A 13219-nucleotide genomic window follows, 5' to 3' on the forward strand; every position below is an offset into this window, starting at 1 on the left:
CATTTTCTATTGCTAAATGCTTCCTATATTCTCTAGCATTAAACCATCACAAATAAATAGTACTGAATTCTTTGATGTGTGAAACAACCTTTAGTGCCCTAGCATATCTATCAGCACCAAGAGAAAGTATTTGCCCTTCCCTGCTTTTTAGAACGTGTCTTTTATAATTAACAACTACATGGGCTTCTCAATTTTCTTAGGTTTGGGAGATAATTCAGCTATTCTAGTTTATGTAGTAAAAATGAAAACTGATAAAGCAAAAATATGATTTCAGAACATTTATGAAGTGACTTTTGAGACCCAGTATGCAGTCATTTCTGGTATGTTTTTGTGTCAGTTTCCCAGGAAACTTCTCGTTGAATTTTATTCAGGGAAGTTACATTTTCATTTACATAATTTGAATTGTTTTTACAAAGAAACATAGGTTTCAAGGTGAGAGTAAAAGACTACAGATTTCGCTATACCTTTGTTTCATGTTGTATTATTTTCCCAGTATACTTAAGTTAATTTTGTTTCTAACAACTTTGGTCTTTTTATAATTTGTTTTCCTGGATGAAGTGTTTTCTAAATAATGAATAATGTCATCTAAAATTTATTTTGTACAACTTTCCACTTCCTTAATATAACTAATGAGTTTGCAACTTATAGAGAGTTAATGATATAATTAATCTATTACTAAAGTATACAGTACATGGATAAAATAATTCTTGTTTATTTAGAGTGATGTGTAAAAACCTGAAATAGATCATTCAAATCATAGATAATCACCAGAATGTGAAAATTGTGCTTATTCCTCAAATAATTTTTCCTCATTTATATTTAAAATGTATTTATTAGCAAGTGTATAACTGGACATTTAGAGAAAGGGATGAGTGTTCATATAATACTATCTATATATAGGCTCTACTCCTTTTCATTCCCTTTTTTTTTTTTTAAGTTAGAGTCTCACTCTTGTCACCCAGGCTAGAGAGCAGTGACACGCTCATGGCCACCACAGCCTCAACCTGCTGGGCTTAGGCGATCCTTCCGCCTCAGCCTTCCAAGTAGCTGGAACTACAGACGCACACCACCACCCCTGTCTAGTTTTTGTGATTTATTGTAGAGACAAGGTCTCACCAAGTTGCCCAGGCTGGTCTTGAACCCATGGGCTCAGGTAATTATTGAGATATACTTCATAACATAAAATTACACATTAAAAAATATATACTTCAGTGATTTTTAATATATTCACTGTGTTGTACTTCCATCACCACTATCAAATACCAGAACATTTTTATTACCACAAAGAAACGCCATACTTATTAGCAGTTAGTCCCAGTTCTCCCCTTCCTCCATTTTCTGGCTACCATTAATCTACTTTCTGTCTCTGTGGATTTGACTTGACTGATGATTTCATATAAATGGAAACATTTCCTGTTCATTCTTGAAGAGTAGGAAATTAAGTTTGAGTTTGAGAGGGGGAAGGATAAGGATCATTCAGAACCCTTAGAAGTAGAGGCTTCTTGTTCTTATTCTAATTTAGCCCCTAACCAGTGGTGGTGCCAACACTCTGTTGTTTCAGAGGTGAATTACAGGTGTATGAAGATAACTGATTTTCTTAGTCATACTGTCGGCTAGGCATGGTCCAGGACAGCTGGAGTTCCTGGCACCTCAAGTCTCAAGCAGCTTCCTTTGTTTATTCTAGCATGTCATATAAATTTCATTTTCAATACATCATAGCATTAAAAAAACTGAGGAACATAGCTCTAGTTGGTTTGATAACATATTCTTTTTGATTATATGAGCCTAATATGAGCCTCAGGAACCAACTTTGGAAATCAATTGATTTGAGCTTTTTCTCTACTTTCCCTATGCAAAACAAAAACAAAAACAATATTTAAGTGGTCAGAAGGAGATATAAGTGATTAGAAGCAGGCACAGAGGCATGAAGAATAATAATTGTTGTATAAAGACCGAAGAATTGTCTGTTTAAAGGAGTTCCATTAATTTTTTTTCTATTAAGCACAACATCCTTTTGTAATATAAATAATCCACCTTCTAACATAACTGAGTTTTTTTTTTTTTTAAACTAACTATACTTACATGACATATTAATACTAATAGTTTTTGGAGCACCTACCATCCAAATAGTTTATGGAAATTTGTTATAGAGAGATTTAATCAGGAATGATTACCTAAAGTCTCCCGAATAATTTATATAGCTGAATTAATTTAGTTAGATTGATGTAGGTCTTTTCACTCCTGAGACATTAAAAATCAGTAAGCAAGTAGATTCTGAAAGAAACAACAAAACAGTTTGTTTTTTTTATAACTTTGGGGTTTTAAAATTTTTTCTTTTCGTTCTATTTCTTTATATTTACCTCTTCTTGAAATATTTTAGAGTTTAAAAATAGGTAAACAAGGTTATTGATAAAATTAGTGGGATGAATAAGATTGTTGTAAAGATTAAATGGGTTATCCATGTGAAGCACACAAGACAGTGTCTTACATAGTATCAACACTTAATTAAATGTTAGTTAATAATGTTATTGGTAAACCTGCCAGTCTATACTGAATGTGATAGCTTCTCTACCTTTTTTCAGAAGCATGTTTAGCTTTTTCTGAACAACTAGTTATTTTAACGTTGTTCCTTGCTTTCATTTTCCCAAGTTTTCCTGCCGATGACAAACATGGGAATGTAAATACTTCAAGCTTATCTTGGGTACTAGGCAAGAATATTTTGGTCTGAAAAGCTGATTTTCAAATATGTATCTATTTTCTGTTCTTTTCCTCTGGAATGGAGAGTTAATGCAGAGAGTCAAGAAGATGAAGGACGAAAAATAGGTTTCTATATATCCTAGGTAGTGGGAAAAAAGTCTTCCCTGATAATTTATAAGAACAGGCCCACGCCCTGTGAGTTTGACATTATATTGGCAGGGCATTCTGGGAACCCCCAAGCTAGGAAACATGCAAAGTAGCTCTTAAAGAATTTGGCAAATGTAAGCATTAAACAATCTGAAGAGAGGCACTTCTAGCTCAGACTACACAGGACTTCCTCAGATTAACCCTGAACTCACAACTTACTTATTTAAAAGCAACTATTCGAGCACTAAATTGAAAGAGATTCTGAGTGGGAAGGAGTTGTATGATACTAATTATTGCCATGAGTATAAGAATGAGAATAACATCACGAATATGATATATTTGCCCTCTCTGGTAGTAGATGGTACCCAGAGCCTTATGTGATCTGATTATTTATAAAACCTTAAGTAAACATGTAGATAATTAATTATTGGTTCTAAGTTAGTTTGGTAATTAGAGTTCAAAAAACATGCACAATTGAAATAGAGGTCTATCATAAGTATAGACCTTTCATGATTAGATAGCATTTCTTTGGTATAATTGCAATACAGTATTTGGGTGGTCAGGTCCTTAGTTCTGTAGACGAAAAGAAATTTTATTGTTACTGTGCACACATGATATGAAACTCTGAGGAACCTGCTGGTATTGGAAGAAATTGCAACAAACTAATAAATAAGAACCAGAATAAAGATTGACCATGTGCAATAGGAAGAATAATCATCATATACACCATATTCAATAGTCATCATCCCTTGGTATTTGTGGGGTATTGGTTCCAGGACCTCTTCCACCGACAGATACCAAAATCTATGGATGTTCAAGTCCCTAATATAGAATAGTATAATAATATACTTTAAATCATCTCTAGATTACTTTTAATACCTACTACAATGCAAATGCTATGCAAATAGTTGTTATACTGTTTAATGAATTATATTTTCATATTGTTTAGTAAATAATGACAAGACAAGTCCACATGCTCACTACAGACACAACCATTCTTTTTTTTCTTTTCCTCAAATATTTTTGATCCATGGTTGGTTGAATCTATAGTTGTAGAACCCATGGATACAGAGGGATGACTGTACATGTGTTGTAGATAACTACAAAAAAAAAATCTGTCTACCCATAAAGGAAGTTAACATGGAAGCTTTTCTGCCTGGGCCTAGACCCAAGGTGGTAGGGAAAAAGTTTTCTTTGATAATTTATAAGCACAGGCCCACCTTTATGTGGTTTTGACATTATATTGACAGGGTGATCTGGGAACCCTCAAGCCAGGAAACATACAAAGTGGCTCATAAAGTATTTTATAAAGCATTAAACAATCTAAAGAGAGGCACTTCTAGCTCAGACTACACAGGACTTCCTCAGATTAATCCTGAATTCACAATCTAGATTTATGGAACATACAAGGAAACCATTTACTAAGACAAAAAAATCAGTAGACAAAAGAAATAGCAGGATTATACATGCAAGAACTTCAAATAATAGATTTATCAGGTAGTGCCCATCAAGTAAATATGTTTAAATGATTAATAACTCAAATTTTTGTACCTGAGGTACCATACACACAGATACATAAAGAAATGTGTTTATTGAAATAAAAAATGTATGAAGAATTAAACATTAGACAGATGAAAGAAAAATGAACTGGATCAGAGATATGAGAGAATTATCTAGAATATAGTACAACAGGAATAAAAATTTGCAAAAATATGAAGGAGAGGTTAGGAAGCATGACATGTGAGTAGTTCAACATATCTTATAAGATTTTCTAAACAGAATAGAGACGAGGTTATCAGAGATAATGACTAATAATTTTTCAGAATTAATGAAACACATAAATCTTCAGACTTAGGAAATACAAAGAGTCTGAAATGGAATAAATTAAAAGATGTTCACACCTAGATACATCATAGTAAAATTGTTCAAAACCAAAAATAAAGAGAAGATTTTAACAGCAGCCAGAGATAAAAAATGACTAACAAAGGAATAATTTTAGGCAGACAGTGGGCTAATATCTTGAAAACCCTGAGAGAGAATAACACCTAGAATTCTTTACCCGGCTAAACTATCATTTAAGTGTTAGGCTGAAATAAAGACATTTTCAAAACTTGGGAGTATTTATTTGTTAATAGAACCTTGCTGAAAGAACCACTAAAAGATGTTCCATAATGAGAAGAGAATTTAACATAGAAAATAGAATGGAATGCAAGGAAAAAAATAGCGGTGGAGCATAAAAAAGAAATCAAATCAACATTTCCACATCTTATTTCCTTTTCCTTAGGTGTGGAAAATATGTAGGATTTACTGTTTTTAATATTAAATGTTATTCTAAGGCTCTGTATATAATATATTGAATTGAGCATGACCTTGTATTAAAATATTTTTTAAATGCTTTTTAAAAGGGAAAAATTTTATTTAAATCTGGCTAGAAATGGACCAAATATCATTGTTTCCAAATTGTAGGTTATTGCTGGGTTGGTTTTTATTTGAAAAAAATTATAGTTTTCAGTATGTGTTGTATTACTTTAGTTGGAAATAAACTATTTTTTGAGAGACATTTAACAATAATTCTTCTTTCATTTAGATCAAATCCTTTCTATGAACCTAAGTCAGCTCCTCCTCCAAATAATTTGGTAAATCCCCTTCAAGAACTGGAAACCGAAAGGAAAGTGAAAAAAAAGGCTCCAGCCCCACCAGTCTACTCACCAAAGACAGGAGGAATAAGTGAAAACACAGTTGCTTCTGCAGGAAGAGATCTGTCTGTTTCTCCTAAGGTAGGATTTTATTCATCATGAAACATTAATATTTGCTCTTGTCCCCTCATGCAATTTAATTCAAAGTTTAAAAAGTCGTTGTTAGCTATGTTTGATTATTTAAAAGTAAAATCTAAGTAAATCTATTTTACTGTAACATTGTATTTATGTTTGTGAACCTCTAAGTTTATAGTGCAGTATGGATTGCATGGTTTGGATTAAGACTGTAAAATGCTGTTTTGAACTATGAGGAAGAAAGGCGTTATAATTGTAGTACTGATGCTTTAAAAAAAGGATACTCTAAAGCAGCTAGGCATTAGGGACAGGTTATACTAACATAGAGGAAAAAGTAAAAATCAGCTTCTGACAAATGTACTACAAAGATTAAGACTCAGTACAGAGAAATGCTGTGTTGAAGACTTTCAATATTGTCACTTCAGTTTCTGTCAAGTTGTAATTTGGCTTTATTGTTACTTTTTAAAAGAAATTTTAATACGTAATAATGCCATGGAAAGGTAAAACACTATGTTGAAATACAGTCTAAAGCTATTAATCAGTTTGATTATAAATAATATGGTATCTTCCTGTAAGGTAGAAATGTTGGTCTTAGCAAGTTTTTTTTAAGGTAAGTAATATTTGCCTATTAATTCATAGATGGGTTGCTGTTACCACATTACATTATTAAATACCACAGGTAGTTATGGTAAAAGTAAGATTAACTTAATCTCTGAGGGAGGAAGGAAAGGTCACAAGTCCCCCACCCCCTACCAGTAGAGAAAGGATTGGAACCTGGTATTTTCATTAATCCTATGTTATTGGGACCATGTTCTACCTCAGGTACTTGGGCTTCTGAAGGACATCAGTGTTCAGTAGTTTCTCTTGAATAGACAATTTTTCAGTTCATTCTATGACTTTTATCAAATGCCAGAGTCCTGAAATAGTTCTTTTTTTTTTTTTTTACTTTTTTTGCCTGCATTTTTTTGTTTTAGAGGGAGAGTGAGTTCACGGAGGTCCTTATTCTGTCATTCCAGAAGTCAGCCTCCAGGTGTTTGTTTTTATATCAGGTGTTTTTTGTTTTTAAAACTATGACTTTAAAGAGAGAAATTACGACTAAATTCTGTCTTTTATTTGGCTAGAGATAGAGGGGAGGGAGAAACTCTAAATGAAAAGGACAGATGGCAGAAATATAAAGCAAAGGAGATGGCCAATTCTAATACCCATGAAAACAAAAGCAAAGATAGTGACTGGAGCACTAGCCAGAATCAATAAACTATTTAGGTCTCTTTTCCATTCTGACTATAAAGAATGCCTAAACCTATTCCTTGTTTCCTTGAATCTCTAGTCCCTCATTGCTGACTCCTGGCACCATCCCTCTTTATTCCATCAGGAGTTTGGGAGACTAATCAAGAATTCCTAATCTCTTTCTGGGGGAAAGGAAAGAAACTTATCAATACCTATTGTGTGCCAGACAATGTTATATTACCTCATTTGATCCACAGAGCAACTTGAGGACTATATACTAATCATCTTTGTTTCATATATGAGAAGCTAAACCTTAGTTAAGAATTTACTCAGCTGGGCCCAGTGGCTCAGCCTGTAATCCTGCACTTTGGGAGGCTGAGGTGAGTGGATTGCCTGAGCCCGCGGGTTCAAGACCCACCTGGGTAACTTGGCGAGACCCCATCTCTACAATAAATCAAAAATTAGCTCGGTGTGGTAGCGCGCGCCTGTAGTTCCAGCTACTTGGAAGGCTGAGGCGGAAGGATCGCCGGAGCCCAGCAGGTCAAGGCTGCGGTGGCCGGGAGTAGCCACTGTACTCCAGTCTGGGTGACAGAGTGAGATTCCAACTCAAAAAAAAAAAAAAAAGAATTTACTCAAAATGATAAAACAAATAATGATAGTGCCAGGAATGAAATTAGGTCTTTTGCATGCAAAGCCCACACTTTTCCCATTGTGCTGTGCTATCTTAGAGTTATTTCTGGTTCCAAGTTGGAACTCTAAATACATTTTTCCATAAAACATATGGTGATTAAGTTTTCTTATAGTGAAGTATGTAATAGCTGATTAGCTATTTTTTACATTATTGTAAGGGTAATGTTCCATTGCAGATACATTGTGGAATAAATGTTTATGGGATTGCATTTTACTACCATCCTTTTCTTAGGAAATGCCTCGTATGCTCAGACGCAGACAGTAGAAACAAATCATATCATAATAACCTTTTGCTGATCTGGTAGTTTGGATAAGACACTTAGTGAGACCCAATTGGAAAATTAATATTAAAAAAAAGTCTAACCATCTAGTAGTCCCAGCTACTCGAGAAATAAGGCATGAGGATCATTTGAGCCCAGAGTTTGAGACCCTGACTCACACACTCATATACATTGTGGAAGGAATCACAAATAATTTAAGAGTGGTTACATCTGAGGAGAAGGATCCTGGCAGGGTGAAGGGTATACTGAACATTGAGGAAGGCATTTATTTTCATTTTTTAACTTTCTATATTTGAATCTTCAAACCTGATACAGGTTATTGTTTGTTATGCTAATAGAGATGAGTAATGAGAACATGTATCTGTTTATTGTTTACTTCTGTATATGATATATACAAGATAACATTTTCTAAAAAAATTATGCCTCAGAGGAAGTCATTGTTAGGTTAGACCAGTGATAACAAACAGTTTGATGGCAGTCTGGGATTCTATCAGGTAACTCAGTGTTCTACAGTGCGGACCAGGTATGAAGTCTTGGCAGCAATGCTCCTGGACTCTTTTTTCTACTTCTACAGCACAAATCCCCATTCATTCATTTTATATATTTGAGTTCATGTAAGATTTCATTTGAAAAAATGTGGACCATTTCCAAAACATTACCCAAAAAGAAGTTGGAAATCACTAACTACAGAATTATGTTTGAGATAAGGCAGTAGATTACAATCAGTGGCATACTGACAATAATAAAAAATGATAACTGGCAGCTGAGAAAGCATAGTAGTATGGGACTTAGTCATCATAGGAAGAGGCCTATATATCTCAGTAGTTACTGAAGACTTTGTAATATTAAAACTTTGAAAAATAATTGATCATATTGGCATTCTTAAGTCAACATAAAAGTGTCTTATTATGTCTAATATACAACATTCTATTTAAGGAAGCAGAAAAATATTTTACACCAAAACCTTTTCATTAAAATTGTGAACAAATTTTCCATTAAAGTTATTAAAGAATTTTTGATCTGGTAGTTTGGATAAGACACTTAGTGAGACCCAATTGGAAAATTAATATTAAAAAAAAGTCTAACCATCTAGTAGTCCCAGCTACTCGAGAAATAAGGCAAGAGGATCATTTGAGCCCAGAGTTTGAGACCCTGACTCACACACTCATATACATTGTGGAAGGAATCACAAATAATTTAAGAGTGGTTACATCTGAGGAAGCTTAAAAAGATCAGCTTCTGGGCCATTGTTTTTCTTTTTTTGTGAATTGAAAAGGATAAAATAATTTAAATAAGCCTTAGGGGGAAAGAAGCTCAAATTGTAGTTGAATAGTAAAAAAAAATATTGCACTACAATTGTTTGTATAACAAAATGCCAAATTTCTCTCAATGACAACTGAATGCAGAAGTAGAAAAGCATTCAGTGTCATAAAATGACAACTGCTCAGCTAGATGATTAATTTCCCTACCTGTCACCTGGAACAACTTATTTTTAAGAAAATTCATGAAAAAGAACCAAGACTAGAATTTTTAAAAAGTAATAATCATTGTGTACTTATATTGCAAAGCAAAACTGAAACTATTCACAAGGGATCTATGAGCTCCTCAGTATCATAAAACCATGTAACCTCCATACTTCAGACCATTGGTTTCTGCATTTGTAAAATGAGAAAATCATAATACTTTTTAAAACCTTAGGAAAAAAGACCAATGTTTAGAGAAGAAACCTCACATTAAACATGCCAACATCAATAAAATAAAAAAAGTTAGGTCCAATGGTAGCTGACTACCTTTTACTGACTGTGAATATAAGTTCATGATTATAACTCTGAATATGCTAATTCCTAGATATAATTCATGCAACTTAATATAAAATGCAATTCAAGTTGCAAGAAACAGCTTAGAATCATAAATGAAATTGTTGTCACATACATCTGCTAAAGTATATATTAAGTATATACCCAGTTCCATAAAAATCACAATTTATACAGCCAGCTGTCAATGACAATAAAAGTAAATGAAACTTTCACTTTTTAAATTGCATACAGAAGAGTCCCATGGTACATTCTATTATTAAATGAGCCTGGTTAAGTAGAGAAGGGCTCCCTCCAAGATCCTGATTGGTGGAGCGCCAACGATTGACTGTGATACTACTGTCCACTTGTTCTACCACTAAAAATGGAAACCCTATCCATATCTCAAGGTCCAGCTAAATAACTGAAGCTTTCACTCATATTGTTTCTTTCTAGAAAGTTCTGGGAAGGACTCAAGGTTTTCAGCTGGATGTTTTTTAACTTAGGTATACTACAAAAACTGTGGGAATCCCAGGGTAAACCAAAATCAGAGTAACTCACAGCAGTTTCCCTGATTGGTCCCAGCAGCAAATTCAGACTAGAAAGCAAACACCCTTTCCAGCTTTTGCACATAAAGTCTGTCTTCTAAAAGTTCAATTTTTTCCCCCAAGAGCCATGGCCTCTTTTGCCCAGACAAGAGTGCAGTGATGCCTTCATAGGTCAAGGGATCTGCCTCAGCCTCCCAAAGTGCTGGGATAACAGGTGTGAGCCACCGCACTCAGCCCTCGAAGTTCTTTACCTCCATTTCTGTCTGTGCAAAACCGCAAAATGGTGTCAGAGGACTATCCTTGCCAAAAAACAGTAAGCGTGCAATCAGTGTATTAATTTCCTATTCTATGTAATTTGAAAATGTCTCAAACCTTTCAAAAAATCATAAAATGAATGACAATCAAAATGTAATTGAATAAAACAATAAGCACCTAGTTTTAAAAATATTTTAATAAAATGCCAAACTATGTTCAGTAATGAGGAAAGGGGAAAGGTAAACTTATGTTACCTGTAAAATTTTTACTTACTGGCATAGCCTGTTCCTCAGTACCACTGAATAAATGGGATACTCTTATGTTTTTCAACTGTTCTGTTGGTTAGTATTGGTTTAGAGTAGATGAAACAAACCATGTGTTTGAATTTCTTACTTATGCTAAAAGGATAACCCGTTATAAAGGCGCAAGCATATTTTGCAGAACACTAGGCAGAGTATACAAGCTAGGCTTCAGGAAACAATGGGAATTAGCCTCAGTGCATCTGCTTCTCTCTCTGGGATGCCTTCAATCTGCTTTTATTTTTTTAATGATATTTAGTCAGGCCTGTTTTTTCCCCCTGATGATAGTTTATGTTCTGGAATTTCCTCTCCTCCACACAAAGCTACCCTTCTTTCAGTATGACTGACTTTAGCTAATGATTAAGAATAAATTACATTGAACCAACTACTTTTTCTTAATATGTATGTGTATCCTCCCAAAATTGTATGTCTAAAAAATCTTTTTTATAGAATGAGTCTCTGGTAAATGGAATCTTAGTTGGAATTAGGATTACCTGTGGGCAGTAGAAAGCTTCCAATGACAGCTTAGATTAAAAGATAAATTTACTTCAGCCTTTAAAAATGTTGAAAGTTCAGTACGGATGCAGTAGTTTCACAGATTCATCCGGGACCCATTTTGCTGTTCCATCATTCTCAGCATAGACTTTTACTTCATGGCCCATCATTGTCCTACTATAGGCAACAAGAAGGAAAGGGCAAAAATAGCCACACCTACCTCTAGCAAGTGATGCTAAAAAATGAATCTTTATTCTGGGCAGTTGTGTTATAGCTGAAAATCAGGGGTTCTATTTAAAAAGGATGGTATAATGAATATTAGGGTACTGTTAGCAGGCTGTGCTTTAATACTTATTTAAAATGATGTGAATGAGATGCCTAAATCTTGGTGTCTTTTGTGAGAAAACCGATTACTTGAGTCATTTTAAAGTGACATTTAAAAATCAATTATGCAGATTTTGAAGGCAAATCAATATTTTGCAACTGAGCATAAAGAAGTCTAGGTACAGTGCAATACAAGAAAACACAAACAAAAAACCCAAGCTATCAAAGTTGAGTGGTCATTTCTCTACATTTGTATTATGAGGTCTGAAAAGATATATTAATTTTTAGAACATAGAATTACTGGTGAGGAAATTAAGAAACATTTTTTTTCTTTTCCCCTTTGGCACACATGATATCACTTCTAAAATATGTTTGGGCATGTGCACTGCAGGGCCTGAACTAGGGCGAGGCAGGATAGGCTTCTAGGGCAAAACAAGGAGGCACTTCTTAGTACAAGTATGGGCTCTGCATCTGCACTACTCTAAGAATGAATGCCTTTTGAAATCTTGTACTCTAGGCACCCCCTTGACTCACCTTAGTCCCAGCCCTGGTACACAGAAGGCACAAATCTAACCGATAAGTGTGTAGCAGCATTAACTCATAGGCCTTTGCAAATGGAAAGAACCAGCAACACTATCATTAAGAACACCTCTAAGAGTTTGCTTTTTGCTTTTTCTCATTGTGTTTAGTGGGAAAGATAAAAATACTAAATTTTGTTTTGTTTTGTTTTTTTAAACCCTGATTAGAGTGTTTGCCTTTAAAAACAAAATTTATAGAGTAAGACTGATTTTGAAAGGTTGCTCTTTTTAATCAATGTATTCTGAAATAAATTAAAGTGACTGCACAGTTTTCTGAGCATTGAATTACCATTTTCCCCCATGGAGATAAAAATGTCTCCATATAGGAGACATGGAGATATATAGGAAAATAACCTGAATAAGGTAAAGAAATTATTTGTTTACTTTAATGGTAAAGAATGGCTCACAAATTTGGGCCATATGCTAAATGCCTTATAAAGATTAAAGAGTTAACAACTAATAACAAATTGAATGCTATCGCTGTATATTGGCAGAACCACTTTAGGGTACATAATTGGCGATAAATGTGAAGGAAGCACTGATTAGCTAGCTCATCCTTTACTGCATGAGGAAGAAGAATGTGTCTGGAGTATTTGAAGAGATTCACATAAACTATGACAGAACCTTTCCAAAATCCCAATATTGATTAACTTCACCTAAGAATAAGAAAAGCAAACAAAATGAAAACCCATAACAGAATGTACAACAGGTCTGGGACTAAGGTGAGCCAAAAGAGACGACTAGGGTTCAAAATTTAAGGAACCACTAACTCCTAGCAGTACCATGCTAAAAAGTATCATTCTAAAAGCAAGTGCCTCTTTAAATTTTACACAAAAAATTGGTCAAAATAAGGGGACCAATCTTAACCATCAGTACAAGTGATTTTCTGTAAAATTATGACAAGAACAAACAGTAACCATGAAAGCCAACTAAGTTTGTCACGAGCAGACCCTTTTTAAATGAAATTCTGAGACATGGAATTTAGGCAGAAAGAAAACAGTCATTAGGAGATCAGGAATTCAAGAAATAGATCCCAGCCGGGCTCGGTGGCTCAGCTTGTAATCCCACGCCTTTGGGAGGCTGAGGTGAGTGGATTGCCTGAGTCCATGGGTTC

At 34.3% G+C, this 13219-nt stretch overlaps 1 protein-coding gene across 6 annotated transcripts in view; it reads left to right on the plus strand.

Annotated features, from left to right (window-relative positions):
* The window catches only part of EHBP1 (EH domain binding protein 1), a 373913-nt gene that overhangs the window by 198788 nt on the left and 161906 nt on the right, over nt 1-13219 (plus strand). For all 6 annotated transcript variants that reach the window (XM_021705885.1, XM_021705883.1, XM_008071978.1 and 3 more), the window contains one exon: nt 5432-5621. In XM_021705885.1, coding sequence (XP_021561560.1) covers nt 5432-5621 — 190 coding nt within the window. The remainder of the gene's footprint in view (nt 1-5431; nt 5622-13219) is intronic.

This window comes from Carlito syrichta, unplaced genomic scaffold (genome assembly GCF_000164805.1).
Source record: "Carlito syrichta isolate Samal-C Ts95f unplaced genomic scaffold, Tarsius_syrichta-2.0.1 Scaffold314798, whole genome shotgun sequence".
NCBI classification, from domain to species: Eukaryota; Metazoa; Chordata; class Mammalia; order Primates; family Tarsiidae; genus Carlito; species Carlito syrichta.